At 39.9% G+C, this 26380-nt stretch overlaps 2 protein-coding genes and 1 long non-coding RNA gene across 16 annotated transcripts in view; 2 read left to right on the top strand and 1 right to left on the bottom strand.

Annotated features, from left to right (window-relative positions):
• The window catches only part of arfgap1 (ADP-ribosylation factor GTPase activating protein 1), a 32223-nt gene extending 27674 nt beyond the window's left edge, over positions 1-4549 (top strand). For all 11 annotated transcript variants that reach the window (XM_069883819.1, XM_069883822.1, XM_069883818.1 and 8 more), the window contains one exon: positions 838-4549. In XM_069883819.1, the coding sequence (XP_069739920.1) occupies positions 838-1138 (301 nt within the window). In that variant the 3' untranslated portion in view covers positions 1139-4549. The remainder of the gene's footprint in view (positions 1-837) is intronic.
• Positions 4550-7388: 2839 nt separating this feature from the next.
• LOC138737414 (uncharacterized) lies at positions 7389-10254 on the bottom strand. Its single transcript, XR_011340891.1, has 3 exons — positions 10000-10254; positions 9683-9702; positions 7389-9216 (listed from the first exon to the last, which is right to left on the bottom strand). It is a non-coding gene; the product is annotated as an uncharacterized lncRNA (long non-coding RNA).
• Positions 10255-21140: 10886 nt separating this feature from the next.
• Positions 21141-26380, top strand: part of LOC138735659 (DEP domain-containing mTOR-interacting protein-like) — a 55968-nt gene continuing 50728 nt past the window's right edge. For all 4 annotated transcript variants that reach the window (XM_069883811.1, XM_069883815.1, XM_069883812.1 and 1 more), the window contains exon 1: positions 21141-21343. In XM_069883811.1, coding sequence (XP_069739912.1) covers positions 21258-21343 — 86 coding nt within the window. In that variant the 5' untranslated portion in view covers positions 21141-21257. The remainder of the gene's footprint in view (positions 21344-26380) is intronic.

The raw sequence follows: 26380 nt of genomic DNA, 5'->3' as shown, positions 1-26380 counted from the left end.
AGAGGGTGTGGGAAAGTAATAGCGACAATGAAACACGCACAATTTATAGCAGGTGTGGGGAAAGTAGTAGCAGTGATGAAACACATAATTTACAGAAGAATGTCGGAACTGGGTACATACAAAATGGCAAAATTCAAAATTTTGATCTTGGCAGTCTTGGGAATATCTTTTTGGCCTGAGTGCCATGTTATTTCGAGTAACAGGATATTCTGACTAGGCCACTGCACCTTATTAATTGCCCAGACCTGTACCCTCAGGGAGGAGATTAACCTATCAAGTGTCTCTGAGACAGTATTAGGATGATTCTGCCCCATGGCATCAATTTAGTCATCCTTGTTACATCAAATCAAACCATAAATCTCTCAATTGCACACCTTTTAACAAGATAGGGTTTATTTTAAAGATCTATTTAATTGATTCCTTCTATCCTTGCAAATAACCACTGCATCTCTTTCCTCCCAATCTTCTCCAAAGCTTTGTAATGTGTTGCAGGGGTGACTGACCCCTCTGGGGGAAGTTGAATGGGTTGTAAATCGCAAGAGATTGTGGGACTATGGAATGTTTGTCTTCTTTCCCATGTAAATGCAAATTGCTCTTGAGAGTTGAAATGTAGAATACTACACCTGTGTGGTTTTTGCGTGTGAGTACTATATGAAGATATTTTTACATAGTTTAAGATTTTCCGCATGTTATGTGTGCATGTAATAGTAGTGAAAATATGGTACTTGAATGACTGCATCTGCAGACTTTGGTGTTTCATTCCTCTCGCTAATGCAATACTATTAGTTTTTTGCAATACTTTATCAATTACGGTTTGCTATGTTCTTTACATTACAGCCACTCAGTTGGTGAAAGCTACCAGAATAGTGGATTTGAAGATGGCTTCTGGGATAATTTTGGTGTGGATGACTATTCTAAAACCAAGAATCCCCCAAGTACCAATGTTTGGGGCTCTGGTGAAAAGAACGATGATACCTGGGGTGTTGTGGATCCCACTATAAAGCAAAGCAACAATAGTGATTCCTGGGACAACTGGGACAATAACTGGGCTGCAGGTGGGGAAAGCAAGAAAAAAGTGTCACCGAAAAGAGAAAGCAGAGGAACTGTGGACGATGGATGGGACAACCAAAACTGGTAGCTCGGAGAAGTGCCTCCAATTGAAAAGATCTGGAATTCACTTTGCTTAACTTTGCTTTGTTGGTGTCATAACGTAATTGGTATTCCTGCTCATAAAGAATCACTGTTTTGGCAATGTATCTTTCAGAGGCTGGTTACATGTGTGTTGCAAACAAAAGAACATTCACAGTGAAGATTCAGTATTGTAACCAGAAAACTCTCTTTTCCTATGTAGTTTTGATTCTAATGTTATTTTTTACTCAATTCATTGACAATGCATTTTTCTATTTAAGCTATTGTTTTTTTTTTCCTTTAATTTACAGATTTATTTTTGTGTACATACATAGTTATTACACAGGGTATCATGACAAAATAAACAATTAAATAGTACAGTGATTTTTTTTTTAAGCTCAGGTTTTCTTTAAATGCAATTAACATAAAATTTGCTGCATGTGCTATTCTGTATATGTCTGCAGCTTTAATATGCGTGGTTGTACAGAGTGAGTAGTCCTTGCAGGTTCATACTTGGTGTTCTCTGTGATTATTATGGGTTTGGTAATGAGCCATTTGAATTAACACTTAACATTTCCACTCCAAAAATTACTGTTTCTGTATACTCTAGCTCTACTTGCCTTACCAAATGATCTGTGAAGTGGCTGGTATCAGCAAACCAATGTTCTTTACATTTGTTTATCACTTCTTGTCTAATACATTAATACCTGTACATCATTAAACACATACCTGGTAATTGATATGATCATAACCTGCACTTATAACTTTTTAAAGTGTTGCATCCACAGATGATAATCTAGAATGAGCTTGCGTACCTACCCTGGCGCCGGGGATTGGTTTTGGCCTGATGTAACTGTCCTGTGTCAAATTGGTAATGGTCCATAAATATCTGCAGGATGCCCTATTGTGATGGTAAAAATGGATACACTCTACATATAATCCTGAAACTTTAATCCAAGAAAGTTCTTAAACTTGTTATTGTCTTGACCTATAGGCCTCTTGCTCCGATAATAAAACTGAGGAAGTTAAGCTCAACTCCGATTAAATTTTTTTTTTACAATTTTCTGGGCTAGATAGTGATTAAATTTAGATATCCCGCACAGTAACAGGCCATTTGAGCCCATGCTGTTCAATTACACCCAATTAACCTATGTCCCCCAGTACGTTTTGGACAGTGGGAGGAAAACGGAGCCCCTGGAGGAAACTCACACAGTCTTGGGGAGAACATACAAACTCTTTACACACTATGCAGGATTTTAATCCTGGTCCTGATTGCTGGTGGTGTAACAGTGTATGCTAACTGTACCAATCAATACTTCGCTTTCTTTTTTTTTAAGCCTTATTGATGGACTGGTTCCTATTTTCATATATTATTGTTTTCTATGGCTGTTATGTAACCATTTACAAATGGTTGGGTTTCCAGAGAGGGCTGACCTCCACTTTTGAGGTTTAATACAAGGTTCCCAGCTTTATTCAATCACCTTGTTTTTCATTTCAGCAATTGTATTATGCCTTTTGATTCTAGGGTTCTTTGCTGCAGACATCTTCCAGAGATGTGTGCAAGAGTCTTCTTCGCCAATCCACATCTTCTGCAGATTTTCACATGACTTGTATTTCCTTTGCTACATACATTGGATGTTGTCCATATTTCAAGAGTAGAACTTAATGTTCCTTCCACCCTCGATGAAAGGACCTTTATCCAAGAATTCAAAATCTTGCCATTTTTGGATTCCTTAATACCTAGGCCTTGATAACTGTTTGGCCCATGTTTGCCAGTCTATATTGAATTTAGGTCATCCACTTTCTCATTGTTCATAAAAGCTGTTGGGAAATCTTTCTCTTGTATCAGCTGTAACTTGATTTGTAATTGTCCATTGTGGCCTGATTGCTGCCTTTGACCATATAAAATGAGGGTTTAATTATGCAATCTTCCATGTGTTCTAGTGCCTGTTTCTTTCCCATAATGGAAATTGGAATTTCTACCTTCAGTTTAGACAATCATTCCTATTTTGGGCATACAGAATCCTATCATTTGTATCAATTGGTAGATGGATTATCCTTATGACCATTTTATGATTAATAGATCCAAATCCTTTAAGATATTTTGGGATGCTTAAATATAAGGTGATAATCAGCTCTTGGGACAACGTACATTCTCAATTTTGTGTGTGTGTGTGTATTAGTTTGAGTTTGATCTTTCTTCTTTCTTTCTTCTTTGGCTTGGCTTCGCGGACGAAGATTTATGGAGGGGTAAATGTCCACGTCAGCTGCAGGCTCGTTTGTGGCTGACAAGTCCGATGCGGGACAGGCAGACATGGTTGCAGCGGAAAATTGGTGGGTTGGGGTTGGGTGTTGGGTTTTTCCTCTTTTGTCAGTGAGGTGGGCTCTGCGGTCTTCTTCAAAGGAGGTTGCTGCCCGCCGAACTGTGAGGCGCCAAGATGCAGGTTGGAGGCGAGATCAGCCCACTGGCGGTGGTCAATGTGGCAGGCACCGAGAGATTTCTTTAGGCAGTCCTTGTACCTCTTCTTTGGTGCACCTCTGACACGATGGCCAGTGGAGAGCTCGCCATATAGCACGATATGCAGTTTTGATTTCCAGTTTTTACTTGAAATCCCGCACCGTGGGCTTACACTGGTGTACAGGTATTTCTTGATGTCACGTGGGGGTATGGAAGACATTCCATTCGAATCTTTATTCTTGCATTGTACACTTTTTCCTTGTACTGGGATAATGCTCATCTTTATCCCATCATCGGAATCGCTCTTATAGCCATGTCATCTGCAAATGCCAGTGCAGTGCATCTGGTACGTTACTAAAATGGTAGATAGATGAATGTTTGAATGTATTAACTATTTGTTTGCTGAAGCTGCAAGTTGGTTGTTTCTCTGCTTGTATCCATTTAAAAGTATTTTTAATTCTGATCATTTTTTAGCTATTGTTATCAGCCGAGGATAGATGTCTCCATTGTTGTTTTTTCAATGTATGGCGTAGCATATGTAAATACACCTTTTGACTTGTATATTGTTCAGAGATAAACTGCACTCTTTGGTCTTTGCATTATAATCTTCAAAAATATGTTGATCTGCAACTGTGTTAGCATTGTGCCTGGTCTGCTCCTGCATCTAAAACCTAACCCCAAACCTTCCAGTTGCTTTATGACATGAACGCCAATCTACTACGAACAACTGATCTTAAAGTATTGGGTAAAACTGTGCAATATTTTTGAGCATGCTCAACAGGCTAATCTTTCTGTATCTTTGGTTAAATGAGCTTTTATGACCTAAAATCTGACGTGGAAGATTTTGCTGATATGATGGACATCTAGAAATACAGCAACTTGTGAGTTGCAAATAACTTTGCACCCATTTTTGTGTGTGATGGCCTTTGATGTATGACAATAAATCAGACTTTTAAAAAATCATTAATTGTAAGCTCCTTGTAAAATTTCATTCATTTCTTGAAGTTTAGACTTTGCTCTCTGGAATCATTTTTGGCACAAATATTTTGAACATTATAGTAAATTAGGAAATGGCTTTGGACGAAAACAACTTGTAGCCTCATTCACAGTTAAAACTTGATTTTCTGTCAATTGACATCATTTTGGATTTCAGTTCTATTGAAAGATTCATCTCTAAAAGATGGCGGTAATTTTTTGACAAATGCATCAAGTTTATTATGTAAAAAGTTATGTTTTGTTAAAGTGATTTTAGCCTTAGATCTAGAAATCGTATAGGAGTAACACAATCGATTAGTATTTGTTTAAAAGACCAAGTTTTGAGATCTTTTAGGCTGCATTTTAATTGTTCAATATTAAAAATTTTACTTGTCTGATTTTAAATGTTGCCTTGATGTATTTCAGACTACTATAAGCCTTTTGTTGAAATTACTCATGTAAATTTGTAAACCATTCTAGTCAGCCCTCAAAGTCTTGACACCCATAGTTCTTGAAGGTTTCAAGAATTAGCATCTCAGTAACCTTGTTTGTTCTTGAGAGTGGCAGAAAAGTTGTTTTCCAATGATTACTAGACTCCACAGTTCATCGACTTCAATTTTCAATGTTATGTTCATGGACTTCCTCTGAACTACCATGGATTTGCAAAGAAATGCTTGAACAGACAGCTATGATTTGTTCTCTTTTGAAGTTCATGGAATTAGATGTTTTATGACACTTGAAGTACTAATTGGGCATTTATGCAGCCAGCAACCAAGGTAACACTGGACATCATTGGATTCTGACACGAGGTATATTGAATGACGGATCCTGAGTCATGACTGAAAAGTGAATTGAAGTTCTTGAAGAGAAGCAAATTCACTTTTAATGCACTCAAAAAGAGAAGGAACAGTGAGTGAAGAGGAATAGCATAAACTGAACTAAAGCGGTGGAAGGAAGAGCAAGTAAATTGTAAGTTTGTTTAGAATATTGTTTGGAATGTTTATTTTCATACTATCCACTAATTTGTCTTTGTCATGTGCAGTCCTGCACCATGCACAGAGTGTCCATTGAGCGATTATCCATTGATATTTCAAATGAATGTAATTTTCTTTCCACGGTGTACAGAATGAAGATTTTGATAAGCTGCACTCTACTTGTATGTTAGTTTTCTGTGACACCATTAATGAGCATAATACTCTTTCTTTCCCCCCCCCCCCCCACCATTTGCTTTTTTGTTGTCTCTTCTGTGTGTGTCTTTGTGCCTCTTGCATCATTGCAGAATTTCAGTGACTCCCATTGTTGCAGGCTTTAGAATTTTGGTGTTTTGGAGGTGACTTTTTACTTAAAAAAAACTTATGTAGCCAATTTTTCTTTGTGCAGTTGTTATGCTTTTGTTTTTCATCATTTACTTGGAAAGGTGAGTGAGAAGTCCTTTTTCAGAATCAGAATTTATTGTCATGAAATTTGGTGTTTTGTGGTAGTATCACAGTGTGAATATATATAGATATAGATATATAGATATATAGAGATCTATATAGATCTCTATCTATAAAAATAAATAGTAGTTCACAAAAAGTAAGGCAGTGTCTGGTTCATTGATCATTCAGGAATCTGATGGCAGTGGGGAAGAAGCCGTCCCTATGCCACTGACTGTTCGTCTTTAGGCTCCTGACCCTTCCTCCCAATGGTAGCAGAGTGAAGAGGGTGTGGCCTAGGTGGTGGGGGGGTCTTTGAAGGTAGAGGCTGCTTTTAAAAAAATATATTTTTATTGAATTTAATGTAACATAAATGCAGTGTTGACAGTTATAAGTAAGCACATACTAAAAGAAAAGCCAATTAATAAAAGTACATCAATAATTGCTTATACTAGCTCAAAAGCATTAAATTGAAATCATCTATGTGTCCATGTTAAACCTGTTCATTGAAATAACTGGTATAATTTTTTTTAAAAAACTAAAGTAAATCTAATCTGTCCTTCTCTCTAATCAAGGTTACCTTACAAATTACTTATTTTTAAAAACCAATAATGTGGAACCACTGGCGATCTCCAAAGAACAGACAATGAACCTCTGGAACATACAATAATTGTTAATTCTTCTAATTATAAAAAAAATTCTTAAATTGAAACTTTCTGTCTTTAATATTATATCTAATGTTCTCTAAACTCAAATAGGACATTATGTCACGTGGTATATGAGCAAGGGATGAATCATCTTTCCATTTCAATAAAGTTGCTTGTCTTGACTATTAATGTGGTGAAAGCTTAAAAAAAAATTTCCTGAGATGCTGATGTGTTTATCTGAATCACGAGAAAAACCAAACAAAGCAATTAACAGGCAAGGTTCCAAATTAATCTTAATCATAAAGTTTAGAAAATATCTTTCCAGAATATCTAAATTTGGGCATTCCCAGAATATATGGATCAGAGAAGCTTCAAAAATCTTACATTTCTCACATAGTGGATCAATATCTGCATAAAAACAAAATAATTTATGTTTGGAATACAAGTTCTGTGAACCACCTTAAATTGTAATAAAGCAATGCGCAAAATGGGGAATCATTAATCAAACTGAGGGTAGAGTGCCAACCTTCATCTGAAAATGTGATGTTCAAATCTCATTCCCAGTCGTTCTTGATCTCAGCCATGGGAACTGAATTCAAATCCAATAATTATTATAAATACATGATGTTAATCCACCATGAACATAAAAGTGTAAATTAAAAAAAAACATAAAAAATATTAGTGTTGGATATTTGCGGAAATCCAAAAACTTAGACCGAACAAAATGTCTAATTTGTAAATATCTTTTTTAAAAAAACGTCTTATTGGAAAGATTAAATTTAGCTGATAATTGTCTGGCTGCTTTTTTTTAAGAAGTGGAAAATCAAATGCTAATTGAGCAAGAGTAGTAGAGCTGTATCTGAATAGATACTGTAAATTTTAAAAAAAGATCTTTTATCAGGCTGGAATCGGGTCAAGCAAGTGGGTTTGTTTGAATTGATTATGCTGAAGAGTCACTTTTCATTTGAAGCTTGTGTTTTGTTATGGATTTCCTTACCGCTAGGCAACAGCAATCAATTTATAAGTGCAGTAAATTTAAATTCACCTTTAATTTGACTATGATGGTTTATTTTTTTTAAAGACTCAACAAAATATTTGGAATATTTTCAAATTATTCTGCACCGTTAGCTGTAACAGTGATCAGGACCAACTACCTGCAAGGAGTTTGTACGTTCTCACTCTGTGTGTGGGTTTCCTCTGTGTGCTCCTATTTCCTCCCACCATTCAAAACATACTGGGGAGTTGTAGGTTAATTGGATGGGGAGGGCTTGTGGGCTGAAGGGACCTGTTACAATGCTATATGTCTAAATTTAAATTTAAAAAAAAAATTTGTATTTTGAAATTGAATTAAATATTTTTTCTCCTTAACAGCTTGGAGCCACGAAGGCTGGTTTTAAGTGTTAGTTATAGGGAAGGAAATATTTGTCACCACAAATCCAATGAAAAATGTGGCTCATAATATTTCACCTCCATTTTTTTCTTCCAAAATTGTATATTCTGCCTCCAGAGGGCAGACTAGGTTGCAATTGTTTTTCAAGAGATATTTCACCAAACTTAAATTCATTGCATTTTGACAATGACCATATTGTCTTTAATTAAATTTCTAAAATTGCTGAAACAATTTTGTAAAATAAGCATTTTGGACACCTTAAACCCTATTATGCTCATTTGAATCATTATGTTGGTTGTTCTTGGAAATATTTAAAAAAAAATAGCAAATTGCATTTTTCAAAACACAAGTTCTTAGGCTTTTTACAGTTGTTCATTCTCAAAGCTCAATGTGGGAAATCTAGTTATGCACGATTACACCTGATAAATTGAGACAGGTATTGGACATGTCATCTTGATATCCATTCATTTGGTAAATATACACATTTTGCATTTAATAACAGAATATAAATGCAAAGGGAATTGTTGCTACGTATGTTGGATGTTTAAAAAAAAAATCCAAATGACTGATATTGATACCAGAACCTCATCCATAACCTGTCAGCAATTTCCGTTGGGTAACAAAGCTATAAGATGGCAAATATATTACAAAAAGGGAGTTGAAAGTTCTCAGTCTCTCAAGCCTTGAACCCTGAATAGGTTGAAAGGCTTCCCTCTGCTGTTATAAAAGGCCGAGTACAAAAACATTTGGTGTGGTCTCTGATAAGTTTCCATTAAATTCTTTGCATAAAACTAGGTCATACTTTGCAAATTCACTGAGGGAACAGAAAGGAAGTGACAAGGGAAAAAGAGAAGAGCATTTTACTCCTGAAAATAACAGTAATGGGGTTTTAAGTGTACAAACCAACGTCCTTCAACTTGGGGTTCACGGAGATCTTGGGTTTTAGAAGTTTGCCAATGAATCTTCAGTGAATTGCTGGCAGTACATCATGAAGAAACAAATTGCATTCATGGCACAGTGATAATAGAAAAGTGGGGAAACTTGTAAACTGGTGAATGGAGTGTTGATCACAGACGATGCTTTGACTTGGAAAGAGTTAAACTTCTGAAACATTGAGTGCTGCAACCTATCCAGAGAAGTGGGATGCAAGGAACTGAATCACTTCCGATGGAATGAAAATTAAAAAATGCAGATGTTTGAAATCTGAAATAAAGCACAAAATAATCATCTCTATAATGTTTTTTTTAAATTTTGACTTTTCTACATACTTTTTTCTGGCCATTTCCAACATTATCCTATGGTTTCTGTTCTCTGGAACAAATCTGATCTGAATTTCATTACATCTGCATTATCTCTCTCCCTTTCATAGAGAAACAAAATGTCTACTTAGAATATTTTTGTCGTGTCAATGCCTTTCCCACCCACGCTGCAGCTCAAAACTAACGTTTCATGTTCCAATGAAGGGTCTCAATATATCAGGTGAAATTTTGTTCTTTTCACAGATGCTGTCTGATCAACTGAGTATTTCCATTATTTTCTGGGTTTTTTTAATCGCTTGTACTAAAGAACTTGTACAAAGGGTATGGGCAGTTACTAAATAAGATGTTTTGTATATCACTAACATAAATTGTAAATCATATCAATAATTCATATTCAAAATAGTACATACCTTGTATTAAAAGTATTATTCTGTAATATTAAAAAGAAAGAAGAAAATAGTCAAGGAGAAAAATTCACCCCTTACCTAACCACATTGTCAGATGCCTTACATGACCGGTATTAAAAGAAAAACAAAAGTTAAAATAATTAATATAAGGAACGTGGAAAAGATAGTGAGTTATAAATAACCCCCATAACTTCTGGAATCTTAAATCCAAATTAGTAATTGAATAATGAATCTTTTCCATATTCAAATGGGACATGATGTCAAGCAACCACTGCTTTCGTGATGGGCTCAAGCCTGAAATGTTGGTTATGCATTTTTACCTTTATAAAGAACACTGCTTGACCTGCTGAGCTTCTCCAGCTTTGTTGGTACTGGTGTGTGTTCTCCTGATTTCCTCTTCCTGAAGTCCACAATCATTTCATCCGTTTTGCTGACACTGAATGCAAAGTTGTTGTGACATTACTCAACTAGCTGATCTAGCTCACTCCTGTACTCTTCCTCATTGTTGTCTGTGATTCTGCCAATAACCATGGTGTTATCTGCAGATGTCATTTGTATTGTGCATAGCCACACAGACATTGGTGTAAAGAGAGTAGAATCCTTGAGGAGTATCCGTGTTGATTATCAGTGAGGAGGAAATGTTACTGATCTACACTGACTAAGGAGGCACAGAGGCCCAGATTTTGAAACTTGCTGACCAGTACAGAGGGGATGATGGTGTTTAAAGCTGATCTATAATTATTGAAAAGCAGCCTAATGCAGTTGTTAAGGCAATCCAGGCCTGAGTGGAGAGCCAGTGAGATTGCATCTGCTGTGGAGCGGCGATTGCAGCGAAAGGCAATTGCAGTGGGTCGAGGTCTTTGATTAGATAAGAATTAATTCTAGCCATGACTACCCACTCAATCATTTCTTTACAGTGATATGAGAGCTGCTGCCTGATGGTCACTGAGGCAGCTCACCCTGCTCTAATTGGGCACCATTATGATTGATGGCCTTTTCGAGCAGGTGGGAACCTCCAACTGCAGCAGTGAGAGATTGAACATGTCCGTGAATGCTCCAGATAGTTGGTTGGCACTGATTTTCAGAACCCTGCCGGTTACGCCATTTGTTTGTTGATGCTAAATTGAGTGGAAAAGCAAATTATGCAGAGGATACGGAGAGTCCACAGAGAGATATAGATAGGTTAAGTGAGTGGGCAAGGATCTGGCAAATGGAGTACAATGTTGGTAAACGTGAGGTTGTATGCTGCTGTGCAGAAGGGCTCAGAAAAGGTGTGTTTGCAGGTGCAGTAGGCTACCAAAGAGCAAATGGAATGATGACCTAGAGGGATTGAATTTGGGAGCAGGGAGCTTATGCTGCAACTATACAAGGGACGGGTGAGACCGTATCCGAAGTACTGCGTAAAATTCTGGTCTCCTTACTTGAAGGATGTACTGGTTTGGAGGCAATACAGAGGAGGATCAGCAGGTTGATTCTAGAGATGAGCTATGAGGGGATATTAAGTCGTCTGGGACTGTACTTGCTGGAATTTAGAAGAACGAGAGGATTTTGTAGAAATATAAAATTATGAAAGGCATAGATAAGATGGAGGAAGTTAAGTTGTTTTCATTGATGGGGAGACTACAACTCGAGGACATCGCCTCAAGATTCAGGGGAGTAGATTTTGGAAGGTGATTGAGGAGGAATTGCTTTTCCAGAGGGTGGTGAATCTGGAATTCATTGCCCATTGAACCAGTGGAGAATACCTCAGTAAATGTATTTGAGGCAAGGTTTGATTAAATTTTTACATAATAGAGGAATTGAGGGATGTACGGAAAAGGCTGCTTCATTATTGAATGGTGAAGCAGGCTTGATGGGCCAGATGGCCTATTCCTGCTGTAAAATATGAAACTCTGCAAACACTCTGGTTGAAGTAAAACACAATGCTGAAGAAACTCTTTTGTATAGCCAAGATTAAAAAATAAATAGCCAACCTTTCAGGTTTGAGCCCTTTAGCAAGGCCTGCTCCTGCTCTTGTATACTTATCAAGGCCCTGATGCCTTGAGAGGGTTCACCCTCTTGAAATTTAATTTGCACATCGTCATTCAAAGTTGGGTCTTAGCTGGAAAAAAAATGCATTAGAGCATTGCCTGTCTGATTAACTCAGAAATTGTATCCGAAACTGTTGATAAGTAAACTGTTCGGCTTGATGTATTGTGAGGAGGATTCAGTCTCCTTTTATATTTAGAGATTAATGGTTGGCAAATGAAGAGGGTAGATGAAGTATGATGTAGAATTAAGAGGCTGCCCACATTGGAAGAAAGAATAGAAAAATATTGAGTGCAATAAAAGTTGGTGAATAGAAGGATTTGCTTGGTCATGAAGTGCATAGAAAAAATATGCAATGCTGTAAGTAACTAGAAGGGTCAGTTTTCTCCTCTTTGAAAGGAGCTATGTATTCTGGTGGATGTTACCAAAGTCCAGTGGAGGTCTCCTTGCCTATTTGGTTTAAGCAGAGTGGGCAGACTCTGAATTGATTCTGGGAATGAAGAAGTTAACCATTGGCGAGAAATTGATAAAACTTGGAGCTTAAAACATTATCCCTTGATGCATGCAAGGGTAGCCCCTTTTCCACTGGCACTCTGTCCCAGGAATGAACAGGGAATTAACTGGTTAAGGTCCAGTGGAAAAGGATAACAATCAGCCTGCCGTTGTCAAAATCAGCGCCTGTGGCGCTGAATGAAACGTACTGAAAAACAAATTGCAGATATTGAAAATTTGAAATCTAAATTAAAAAATGCTGTAAATATTCATTGATACATTCTTTTTATAGCCCAAGTATTTATGGAATGAACTTGGAATGTACTCAACGAGTTGATGACCAAGATCTGTAATGGAGAAGTTCCAGAAGCATCATGCATACTGCTGGGGACTATTTGCATCCATATACTGGGTTTGTCCATATTTCAGGATGGAAGTATTCAAGGAGCATCTATTGAATTAACCAGCATTTACGACCGAGGATTGAGGGACCTGAATTGAAGCCTGTGTTCCACTTTGAGCAGGTGTCAGCTGATGCCAGAGTGCTGATTAAACCAGTGGAAAAAGGACAACTTTCTCTTCGATCCCCGGGGATGAGTTATGTTCAGTGGAAAAGCAGTCAGAGGTCCAGTGCCAAGTGGAAACAGCACAAACGGCTTCCTAACCCAGGACAATTAACTGGATGCCAGTGGGAAAAGAGACTAGTGAGAGGGATTAACGGAATAGATTCCCAGATGTGATCTAGTTGGAGGATCTAAGATTAGAAAATGACCACTTGCGATTGAAATGAGAGATTTATTTTCAGAAGATTTTGACCTCTCTGTCACTGAATGTCCATTTGCACACTCGGGAAATTAACACCACAAGACTAGACCTGGAAATAGTCTTGAGGTTCAGAACTAATTATGATCTTTGTGGCTCAATAACCACCCACATTGCCTACTGTTTTTTCTTCCCTACATATATACAGTTTGGAGCACTGTGCTTCTAGCAGAACCTAAGCTAAGTGCCAGTGAATAGGTTGTTGATAAATAAGAGTTACTGGGGGAGGGTGGGGTGTGTGGGAGGGAGATACCAGTGATCCTCTCTGGTGCTCTTATGGACCTGCGGATTGACTTCCAATCCATTTCTCTAGATAGAGCTCCTGCAGAAGGTTGGCATAATAGTGGCTGGTAGCCTTGTCTGTTTCTGTCTTCTCAGGAAGTTCAGCTGCCTTCCTATCAAGTGAGGCGATGTGTATTCGACATAGGTCACTAGTTACATAAACTCCAAGGAACTTGGTGCTCTCCACTCTCTGCTGCAGAGTTGTTGATTAGTAGTAAAGGGTGGTCTTTCCTGGTCCTCCTGAAGTCCACGAACAACTCCTTTGTTTTGTCCACATTGAGACTCTGGTTGTTTTTTTCGCACCATTTCGAGATTTTCCACTTCTTATCTATGGTGCGACTCATTGTTGTTGCTGACAGGCCAAAGACTGTTATGTCACCTGCAAATTTGATGACTCTGGAGCTGGATCTCACAAAACATTCATGGGTCAATAGCGTGAACAGGAGTGGGCTGAGCATGCAGCCCTGGGGTCTGTCAGTGCTCGATGTTATGGTGCTCAACCTTCTGTGGCGCTGAATGAAACATACTGAAAAACAAATTGCAGATATTGAAAATTTGAAATCAAAATTTAAAAAATGTTGTAAATATTCATTGATATATTCTTTTTATAGCCTGAGTATATATGGAATATACTTGGAATATACTCAACGAGTTGATGACCAAGATCTGTAATGGAGAAGTTCCAGAAACATCATGCATACTGCTGGAAGTATTCATGGAGCATCTATTATATGTTTAATTAACCAGCATTTACAACGGAGGGTTGAGGGACCTGAATTGAAGCCTGTGTCCACTTTGAGCATCGCATGTGAAACACATATATTTGGCATCTGGAGTCGGCAGTTATAAATGTTTGTTAATTCGACTGGTTAAAACATGAGAATTTGTAGCAGGAGTATGTCATCTGGCCCACCAGCCCACAAGATCATGGACCCTGCTCCACTTACCTGCCTGTTCCAAAATGCTTAATTCCCCAATTATTTATAAATTCTGGTCTTACTACACTTAATGAGGCAGCATCTACTACTTTATTGGGCAAGAATTCCACAACTTCCTCTGTACATCTGTCTTAAATCTACTCTCCTGGACCTTTTGAGGCGCTAGTCTCACCAGAAATAACATCCCTGCTTCCATCTTGTCTGTTCCTTTTGTAACTTTGCGCTATCAGATCCCCGCTCCTGTTTCTGAACTCCAATGAGTATACTCCCAGGCTATTCCATCTCTTCTCAGAAGCTAACCCATGCATTTCCAGAATCCCCCTTCACCTCCTCTGTACTGCCAATATATTCATTCTCAAGAAAGGAGACCAGAACTCTACAGTTTTCCAGGTGTGGCCTCACCAGTACCCTGTACTGTTGTAGCAGACCATCCTTGCTCTTAAATTCAATGTCTCTGGCAATAAAGGACAAAATCCTGTTTACTTGCTGTACCTGCAAACTAACTTTTTGTCATTCATGTGCACACACACTCAGGCACAGCAGCGAGCAGCAATTTTTTGCCTTTTAACTAATTGTCCGAATTACTATTTTTCCTTCTAAAATGGATGACCTCACATTTACCAACATTGAATTCCACCTAACAGAACCTTACCACTCGTCTCTATCCCTCTATTTTTTCTGCTGTTTGCTCTATTTAATCAATAAATTAAGACATCAGAGGAACCTTTTGTGGAATATTTTAACAGCTCAGCAGCAGATGACAAATTCAAGGCTTCCAACAGAAACAACAAAATAAGCAACAATTTTCAATTTCTCTTGGGAACAGTTACCCAGACACAATGGAGTGGAAAAGTCAGTGGAGATACCTGTCATCTCCAGCCACGTGCTTTGTTTTAAATCCTTGATGCAGCATCTCTCAAATCTTGTGTTCACTTGCCTTTGGCTGCTGAGGCCAAAGCCACTGATAGAAGCACGAGTCACTAATTTAACGAAGTTTTATATAATTGATGACCTAGAGTGACGGCGTGACTATAGCATAGATAAGACATTGGCCTTTTAAAAATGTTTTATTATGGTAATAGGCAGCCCCTGTTGTCAGGAGAGAACTTTGGCCTCTCATATTTGAGCACATTTATTTGACAATTCGACAGGAATTGTGCGCCTGGAATAGCTGAACTAGCCTCCTTCAAAATTCAGAGTGGTACGGTGGACTAGAAAATATCCAATGCCCATCTAGATAACTTAACATGCACTGAGGTTTCTGCCTTCAGACAATGCCTTTGCATGGGGAACAAAAAAAAAATCCTCAAGTTAGCATAGCAGTCATGTGCAGTTCCAGCCAGCATCGCTGAGTTTTATTTTCCTTCCTCCATAAATATGGACTGGTAATTGATATAAGGGACGATGAATGATAGAATGGACCCCCCCTACAGCTGCACTATTTGAAATCAATACCGGAAATTGATGCTTTAAAAATAAATAGTACAGGTATATTGGGAAGCAGCAGATTGCAGAAATGTCAAGGGTCAGAATTCCAATTTGATTAATTGTGGTTTAGAGACTGAATGCTGTGTTTTCCACATAATTAAACATCTTTTGTTTTCATACACTATGAAACATGCTTTCTGAGGTACGGTTGAAATTTGTTCCTTTTCAGCAACTGTGAGCAAAAACTTTTCTGTGATGTCTAGTTTTGCTCGATGGTCTCTTTGGAGATGAGTACAGACATAATATTTTTTAAACTTTTCTGTAAAGTGCTATAAATGAAATTGATTTCTCTTTTTGGCATCAGGTGTTGAAACATAAAGCCTTCTGTCATCACATTCAAGGATTATACTTCTCAAGATCCTTATTTAAGGGAGAGGCTTCTGGAACTAGTTTGTTTACTTGGGTGTGGTTACAATCTCTGCAATTCTAATATTTCTCCTTGGTGCATAGGTTACACAGATAAATTAGGTTATATGTATGTGTACGTGTCGAATCCCATTTTATTTATGTTTCTTAAATGGAATCTGAAATAATTTTGTTAAGATTATTTGACTTTAAGATCAGTTGACTTTTCATTCTTGATTTTTTTTAATGTCAGCAGGGAGAACCATGACTAAATATTAATCCTTTCCAGTTAATATTAGAGCAGCTCTGTGAGCCTTTAAAGCTTACACCACGAGTCACTTAAGTAGTTCTTAAAGTTATGAAATTGTGTGCTGTATGGAAGGAATTCATGACATAATTGGCAAGGATCTATAATTGTTATTGGACGTACATATTCCTGTATGAGGTTACATTTGCATGCTTTACCACAAACCTGGTTTTAGAATAGAGGATTCATTAACAACATTTTGAATATATTTTGTAAACACGTCTCTCAGTTTTTCAGAAATCTAAAATTTAAAACCATTAGGTCAAATGTTTGCTCTAAGAGCCAAAGCTATTTCCATCCATTGATTTTAAAATTTTTAATTGTATATTTTGTGCCCTAAAACATTAACTAATAACATTGTTGACCTCTGTATTCTTATCACTAATTTTAATTGTGGCATAGAAACCATGACTAATAGGTTAACAGTAAATAGACCATCCATAGAAACAGCTGACTGAAATAGATGAGATTGTTCATTGGTGGAAAATTGAATGACCTATTTATTAGCTGCAGGGTTCTTTTGTACCAAGTACCTGTTACTTAAACAGCAGTCTCCTCTGTAACCTGAGAAATCTGTTGCGCACATTGAATAGTGGCAGAACAATGTCAGCAGAAATGTATATATATCTCTGAGCAGGTAGTAATCCACATGTATTTTAAGTTGATATTAGATCACAGCAATCTTATCAGAGACAGCTTGTGGCACTATTGAAGAAGTACTACTGATTGATGACATGAATTAAAATCACTAAGTCCGCATACTCCAAAAACTTGAAGCTATACCAACAAATAGTTCACCTGCTGATTAAGACTTCCAGTCTCAATCTTGGGAAAGCAAGCAATCGTCCAAATGGTAGTTAATTTCTTTTTATCGGCTGTTTGTGTTTCAAATATTTTAAGATTGTATTTTTTTTTTGCCTTCCCCTGTTTTATACAATTCTGGTATAATAAGGAAGCAGCTTGACTCCAAGCATTTGAAATCCACATTGTATGCCAAGTTTCCTTGAGTTGACTATTGTTTCAGAATTGTCCTTGCAGCTATTTGGGAAACCTCTTTTTATTTTGTGTAAGTGAGGCATATGGCCAATACACAGTAATTAACTAATCCATTTAAAACAGTTTCTGTCAGGTTGGTAAAATTTGGCATATTTCCCACTGTGCAAATTCTCCCTTCATAGCTTTGCTCTAGAGAAGCCAGAGAGGCTCGAAGAAATATACCTTTTAAATCAAATAGCCATTTACCAGAAGGACCTAAAATCAGAACCAAATATAAGTAAGCCAGTCAAACTCTCATAAAATCATGATTATATATAAATTAAATTCATTTTGTTTTTCAATCACCGTTCACTAAAGTCCACTGAGGCTAATACAGATTACTCCTTGTCTATGCCCAATTCCCCATCCCATTCCCTTGCTGGCATATCTGTCTATGGTCTCGTGCACTTCCAGGCTGAGACCACTTGAAAATTGGAGGAACAACACCTAGTCTTCCATCTGGGCACCCTCCAATGTATCCAGTTTCTGTTCAAACCTTCCATCTTCATTTCCTGTCTCCTTTCCTCTAATTCTCTCTATCTCTTCCTTTTCCCCTCCATCTCCTTTCACAGAGCCAAAATCAATTCTCACCTTTCCTCTTATTATATTCAATTAATATCTTCGGCTGTTAGTCTGGACTCCTCCCTCTCCCATTCTTCCATCCCCTCTCCCTCGTCTTTCGTTAAGATAACTGTCATCTTTTTGCTTATACCTTGAAGAAGGGCTCAGGGCCGAAACATCGCTAATATGTCTTCACCTCTTATGGATGCTGCAAAAGTGGTTGAGTTCCTCCAGCATTTCTGACTTTTTTTTTACTGTCTAGTTCTCTAATTAATGTCAACCTATTTGCCTGAATCCTCTAAACCTTTCCTAATCATGTACTTTTAAATATTGCAATTTTATCTACCTCTACCACTCTGGAACATGTTCCTTGTATCAGCCACTGTGTGAAAAAAGGTGCCTCTTGGGATCTTGAATCTTCGGCTCCTCTACCCTGGAAAAAAGACTGACTGTTTACTATTTAGCCTATCATCCCTCTCCTTGTTACTCCAGCCCATGTCCAGGTAACATTTTTATCAGGATAACTTGCCTATGAATAATACAATTTAATATTTTTTTTGAGCTGGGACAAGAAGCAAAGAGATTGGTGGGTGCATTTTTCATGAGTAAGGGGCTGGGGGCAATGTTTGTGTTTCTTGACTATTACTTCTTCCAGTCAGATGGTTTGATTCTACTGATTTTTCCATAAACCACAGTTATTCTTTATCTATTTAATTTCTATCATTTTTAAAAACTGACCAATTAGGCAACACAAAACCTGGAAGCCCATTTGTTCTAGTGGAGTTTGGTGTTTTGAGGTAGATACCCAAGAATAAGGAAGATGACATTTTTCCTTCATTATTTGTGATGGCAGCAACATTTTTGAAGTGCTTGGTGTTTTTTTTATTAATAATTACCATGATATTCTGAGTTTTAATATTTTTGAATTCTGAATCTTGACAGCTTTGTGTGTTAACTGCCAAACCTTCAGACCCCAAAAACCTTGCTGTGGCTTTTCCTCACATGATGCACTGTGGAATGTGTTGATTTTGGGCCCTTTAAATAATTGAGGAATTCGTCCAAGTTTCTAGATTGTGCCAGCTGTAAGGAAACGGACCAGCATCAGCCTGAGAGGAAATAGAAAGATGGTAGCTACAGAAATAGAAAGATGGTAGCTACAGAAATAGAAAGATGGTAGCTACAGAAATAGAAAGATGGTAGCTACAGAACTGATAGGTGGAGTTCACATGTCGCTATCCTGTAATTTCCCAATCGAGTTGAGGCACAGCTGGCCACAATGTAATGTGATGTAGGCAGGAACCTCCTGGAGTTGAGGGTGGCACAGTGGAGCCACTGAATCAGCCTCCCAATCTGCATCCGGTCTCTCCAATGTAGAGAACGCCACAAAGGGGTGCACTGGGCGCAGTAAATCAGTCCTGTGGAGGTACAAGTGAAGTGTTGCTTCACTTGAAAGGCCTGTTTGGGGCTCCAGACCGTGGTGAGGGTGCAAGTGTTGCAGCTCCTGCGGCCACAGTGGATGGTCTTCTAAATTTTGAAATAAAAGTTGCACTGTTGTCATCAGTTCCCTAATGTGCATCATATTTATTGTCTTTTACATCTCTGCCACTTTTCATTTGACCCTTTTTCTGTTCAGCTTTAATTTTTCCTGTTCTTGCACCTTTTAATATTGGTCTGACAGTTCTCAACTTGTACATTTGCAGCTTTTTGTTTTGCCTTTACTTTCTAAGAAAGATCATTAGAACCCATCTCTCATCACAGGGTTACCAAGCCTTGTTTCGAAGATCAATACAATTTCCAGCAAAGACCTGGATTTGCACTGATGTGTAACCATATTGAATGGGGAGAAACAGCACGCATCAGAGAAATGGGAAGAAAAGCAAATGCAGCAGGAGTTGGTAGCACATTGACCAAGAAAATGATTTAAGATCTGTGTGCTTAAAATTTCTAAGAATGGTTGGAGAACAATACAGCAGAGAATAGAAACAGAAATGCCTATTATTAAGGACATGAAAATCGTAGGGTTGAACACTATCGTGGCTCTTCTGCCACTGAGGCTGTTGCTCTTCTCCAACTATTGGTCCCAAATGCAACCTGAAGACCCTACCAGATGTCTGAAATGGAGAATGTCCTGTCACGCACTGATGTTCTTTCATTGCTGTTAGCAGGTTTGAGATGGAGATGATATCAGAGTGCATCATCGAACGAAGACTTGCACCCCAAGGGAGTGATAGGCTTGATAGGGCTGCAGCTCCGCCCTTAAAAGGCCGCCGGGCGTGTCACCACCGGGGCGCGGCTTGAGCAAGGCCGGCAGCTGGTTGGCTGGCCCGGATTGGGCCCCCTGCGACCCGGGGTCGCAATCCCTCGCGATCGACGGCGGTGTTGGCTACACGATCTTCTTTATCCGCGTTCTCCCTCCCTCTCGTGTCCAGCCCCCCCCATATCACAACATCTGACTTGTACCATTCACAAAAGGATGAAGTGGAGGAGATGCACGAAATAAAGCCCAGGCGGATCTTTGTAGAGATTACAATTAATGAAAAGAGAGATAAGACGAAAGGGAAGTGGTCAGCTGGTCACTCAAGCCTGTCCTATCTTGACTGATCCGCCCGGAGTGATCATCTCAGGTGGTTTTTTTTATTCTAAACATAAAATCTGAGCAATGCTGTGATTTTTGCGTGCAAATCTGGAATGATGGTGCAAATGTTGAATTGACAAGAGAGAGGAGGGGGGGAGGAGGAGGGGGGGAGGAGGAGGGGGAGGGGGGGGGAGGAGGAGGGGGAGGGGGGGGGAGGAGGAGGGAGGAGGGGGAGGGGGGGGAGGAGGGGGAGGGGGGGGGAGGAGGGGGAGGGGGAGGGGGGGAGGGGGGGGAGGAGGGGGAGGGGGGGGAGGAGGGGGAGGAGGGGGAGGGGGGGAGGGGGGAGGGGGGGGGAGGAGGGGGAGGGGGGGAGGGGGGAGGGGAGGGGGAGGAGGGGAGGGGGAGGGGGGGAGGGGGAGGGGGGGAGGGGGAGGGGGGGGAGGGGGAGGGGGAGGGGGAGGGGGGGAGGGGGGGGGAGGGAGGGGGGGGGGAGGGAGGGGGGGAGGGAGGGGGAGGGGGAGGGGGAGGGGGAGGGAGGGGGAGGGGGGAATCACTCGGTCAGTGACAGCCTGTCCGGGAGAGGGCAGAATCGGAGCCAGCCCAAGTTGGACGGGGGTGAAGTGGCGAGCGTTCAGCACATTGTCCCGGGACCCCGGGTGTCGAGCGCGTCCAGCAGGAGCAGGGTGTGCGGGGATTCGGGCCAGCATGGAAAGCTTTCAGAACAGTGTGAAGAAGAAAGCGACCGAAAGGCACTACAAAGCTGAAGTGCTAATTACGGGCGAGCAGTTAAGGTAGGGAAGCGACCTGTCCCCCCTTTTGTCTGAAGACGGCGGGCTCCGTATTGTTGCGAGTCCTGTAGGAAGTTTGGATACAGCGTGTCGGCCAGCTTGCATTGGAAGCGACCCCTTTACAAATCGTGGACTGCACTTTGAAACTGTCCACGACCCTGCAACTTTGTTCGCACATTAAGACCGATTTCACGTTGATTTTTAAACCACTTTTTCTCTATGCGAAATATTAAAACTGGGGAACCCAGTAAAATACAAGAAGCGGGTTAAGGTGGAGGGAAAGGGTCGAGAACCCTTCATCGAGATTCCGGTTGGACTGTTGCCGAAGGAAAACTGGGCACAAATCGTTCATTCTTCATTGCCCAACACAGATGCTGCTTTCATCTGCCGAGTCCCTCCGGCAGAACTGGAATTCGCCCCAAAATAGTGCAAGAAAAATTGAGGGGGTGTCTGTGGTTCATTGTTTATTCGGAAATCAGGTGGCAGCGGGGAAGAAGCTGTCCTTGTGCCGCTGAGGACTCGCCGTCAGGCTCCTGGACCTTTTTACCCGAATGGTAGCAGAGCGAAGAGGGCGTGGGCTGGGTGGTGGGGGGTCCTTGAGGTGAGAGGCTGCTTTCTTAAAACCCCACCTCTTGGAGTAAAGATTGGTGACCTTGATGTCGCAGGTTAACAACCCTTTGGAGTCCCCCCCCCCCCCCCCCCCCCTTTCCCACCTGTCCTGACGGTGAAGCAACCTATAGAAGGTTTTGAGAATCTTCACTGACCTACTGAATCTCCTCAAACTCCACAAACTATAGCCTCTAGTGAGCCACCTTCATGGTTGCAGCGACATGGAGGCTCCAGGACATCCTCAGAGGTGTTGACACCCAAGAATTTCGAGCTCTTAACCCTCTCCATGCTGACCCCGGGATGAGGACGGGTTCACATTCTACTGCTTTCCTTCTGGTCCGCAATCATCTCCTTGGTTTTGCTGAGTGCGAGGTTGATGTTGTGACACCACTCAACCAGTTGATCGATCTCCCTCCTGTACACTTCCGCATTGCCATCTGTGATTCTGCTGACCTCGGCAAATTTGTAGATGGCTTTTTTTTTGATCCGGATCTCAGCATTTGCATTCTTTTTGTCTGAAAATACTGGAATCTGGAGGAAAAAAAATACACACCCTGGATAAATGCAACCACTCAAATAGCATCTGTGTTAGGAGAAATCAGTCTTGGCTGTCAGAACTAGGAGAATGGCGGGTTAACAGTTTTCAAAGCAGAGCTGGGGTGCGAGTGGGAGTAGGGTGTAAGGGGAGGGGTTATAATTCAGGTGATAAGAAAACAAACAGGTTCTGCAGATGCTGGGATTGAGTGCAATATACAAATGTGTTGGAGAAACTCAGCAGGAAACCAATGTTTTTTGTCTTGGGCTCTTGGTAATAAGAAGCATGACAATTGAACAAGGTATTTAAAGAAAATGGGTGACAAAGGGACATATACAATGAGAAGCTTCCTAATAGTGGGGAAGGAGGTTGCAGATAGGCAAAGTTTGAAATAGGTAAGGGAGTGGGATTGAGATTTTAAAATTGCATGCAATGAATAATTCCGGATCATCCTACCCAACTGAGTGCAGGTGCTCCATGAAACAATCATTCAATCTGTATTTGGCTTCTCCAATGTAAAGGAGGACTCTCCGTGAACACTATCTGTGGTGGTATTATTGGTTATGGAGTGATTATTTGGTATCATATCTAATCACACAGCTTATGATGTGTGTGAAGTTTCCAAAAGTTTAATCTTTAGCTACCTCATTTTTCTGAATTGCAGAAGGAATCTCACTACCATTTTGAGGTCCCTCAAATTCCTTAATGTTACTTTTCTACAATTTGATGAACAAAAATAATCCCCAATTAAACATTAAAAAATCCTGAGCTATTATCTTCAATTTTCAGTGCAATTTTTTTCCCCACCCCCCCCCCCCCCCCTGCCCTGTCGATGCTTGAAACTAAACCAGAGTTGTAGCATTATACAGAAACGGCCCTGTGGCCAATCTTGTTCATTCTGACTGTTATCTACTTTAGTTTGTGCATTTTCCTGTATTTGGTCCATATCCCTCTTAATTCTTTCCTCTCCACTTACCTGCTGAAATGTCTTTTAAACGTTGTACAAGTGCTCATCAACTAACGATGGGGTTGCGTTCCATTGTAAATTGAAGAATTGTAAGTCGGAAAATAATACTGCACCAACCATTTTTTAATAATTACATTTTGAATAGCTTTAATTCAACACTGAAAAAATCATTAACGGACACAGCTGAAAGCACACTGGGCATGAAGAATGAAGCATTGAACTAAAATTAATTGCTAGATGGTGGGGATGCTAAAGCTTTCCTCTTTTTTTACTCACCAGAAGCAGGAGACACACATGGCCATTTAATAGACATGATGGGTTGTTTACAGTGCATTTGCTTGATCACTCCAGAGACTGAGCGTGGTTGAGTCAGCATTGGGAGAATATGCTGTACAATACTCTCGTGTGATGCTGCCATCGCCCAGCATCGCAAAAGAGTGGCGTACCACATATCACAGGCACGGGAACAGATTGGAATTTGAAATTTAAAATACTGATTCAAACCATTGTAACTTCAAAAAAATCGTAAGTAGGGGAGCACTTGTAATTCTGTCCAGCAGGTCATTCCACATACCTATCACCCCTTGTGTGAAAGGGTGCAGGAAAGATTCACAAAAATGGGAGGCTTGAGTTGGGAGAGGCTGGGACTTTTCTCCCTAGAGTGTAGAAGTTTATAAAATTGTGAGGTGTATGTATGCAATGATGGTGATCATGGTTGCAAGGCAACTAGCAATGCCTTTCTGTTTGATTATACTTGGCTGCCACCAGGAGCTGACATAGAGCAGAAGATGCACAGCATGCTGGAGCTGTCATGGAGACGTGCAGCCTCATGGTGCTGTTCATATCAACTTTAAAGTAAAGAACCTTTTCCTTCATCCATGTGTCATCTTGAGAACTCACACGTACGAATACAAGATGAAACATGGCGTCAGAAGTGGGATGAATGAAATTAGAAGGAAATACTTCAAAAGGTAAAAACTAAAGTCAGCAACTGATCAGTGAAGAGAAGCTAACATAGTGAAGCATGGAAAGATTACATCCATCAGCGAAACTTCAGCTGACAGGTAATGTGGCTGAAAATTGGAACAGATTAAAACGGCATTTTGGATTGTATTGAGTGGCAGTTGGAGCTGACGGGAAAAGTGATAAAGTGAAAGCTTCAGTTTTCTTACATGTTGTGGGTGATGAAGCCCTGGATGTATATAATGACTTCACATTTGCTGCTGAAGAAGACAAAATGAAATTGAAAAAAAAAATGGAACCGTTTGAGGCATACTGCATACCTAAATATTATATGACATTTGAGAGGCATAGATTTTTCATGTGTATACAGAAAACAGAAGAAAGTATTGATCAGTATGTGACTGAATTGGGAAACAGAAGCAAAACGTGTGAATTTTGTGGACTGAACGACTCGCTGATAAAAGACTTGTGTGTGGTATTTCAGATAATAGTCTAAGGGAAAGACTGCTAAGAGAGCAAAATCTAAACCTGGAAAAAGCCAGAGCACTCTGTAGAGCTACAGAAACTGTAAAAATTCAGGCAAAAGAGCTGTTCAGTGAAACTAGATGCAACGTGGATGCAGTGAGCAAGAACAGACATAAACTGTTTAACAAAAAGTGCGCCAAAGTGGAAAGAGAGGCATGGCCAGCGAACTAAAATGAAAAGGAAAATAAAAAGCCATGTCGTCGATGCAGTACACACCTACCAAAAAAGTGTCCAGCATATGGTAAAACATGCTATAAGTGCAACAAAAGACACCATTATGCCAGTTGCTGTAGGAACCAAGTGCAACAAAGCAAAGTTCATGCAGTAGATGAAAGGGAGATAGAGGAATTTTATATAGACATTGTGACTGAAAACAAGAAAGAAAACAGAGATTGGATGGATGTTGAGAATAAAAGATAATACATCCATGCAGAGAAGTTCCATTTGCATTTCAAAAGCAACTAAAGGCAGAGTTCAACAGGATGAAAAGCCTGAACATGATTTAGAAGATAGATGAGCTAATGGAGTGGGTGAGTTCACTTGTTATTGTGGACAAAAAGAATGGAAAGCATAGAATTTCCCTGGATCCAAGAAATCCAAACAGAGCAATAAAGAGAGATCACTTTAAACTTACAACACATGAAAAAATCATGTCACAGTTTGCAAATGCAAAGTTTTTCAGCATGTTAAATGCATTATCAGGATTTTGGAAGTTAAAATTGGATGAAGCAAGTTCAAGACTGTGCACGTTCAATAGTCTATTCGGCAGATACAGATCCCTAGGGTTACCATTCGGAATTGCCTGAGCTCCTGAAGTGTATCACAAAACTATCCATATGGTCTATGAGCACCTGGATGGAGTTCATACCTCAGTGGATGACATCATAGTATGGGGAACCATGAGAATGGAGCATGATGAGAGACTAAGGAAAGCGACAAGGAAATCAAACCTGAATCTGAATAGAGAGAAATGCCAGCTCAGAGTGACAGAACTAACATTTGTAGGAGATATTATTGGCAGTGAGGGCATTGGACCAGAACCCAGAAAGGTGTCTGCTATTAGGAAGATGCCAAGGCCACAATGCAAAAAGGACATACAGAGGTTTAATGGAATGGTCAACTATATGGGTAAATTCATATCCAATCTCTCAGAAAAGATGCCGCCATTGAGAAGACTAACAGAAAAGAACATTGAATGGGTGTGGGATCACGAGCATGAAAAGTCATGGAGTGAACTAAAAAAACCTCACAGAAGAGCCAGCGAGACCCATCAAGATATCATCAGGCGCTGTAATAATGGTATGAAAGCCATATTCTCCAGACATGGCATGGCAAGTGAGGTCTTCACAGACAATGGACCCCAGTTTTGCAATTTAAAGTTCCGACAGTTTGCCAAAGAGTGGAACTTTGTACACACCACGTCAAGTCCTCCTTTTCCCCA

Source organism: Narcine bancroftii, chromosome 6 (genome assembly GCF_036971445.1).
Source record: "Narcine bancroftii isolate sNarBan1 chromosome 6, sNarBan1.hap1, whole genome shotgun sequence".
Taxonomy (NCBI): domain Eukaryota; kingdom Metazoa; phylum Chordata; class Chondrichthyes; order Torpediniformes; family Narcinidae; genus Narcine; species Narcine bancroftii.
This window is presented reverse-complemented; position numbering and strand designations above follow the sequence as displayed.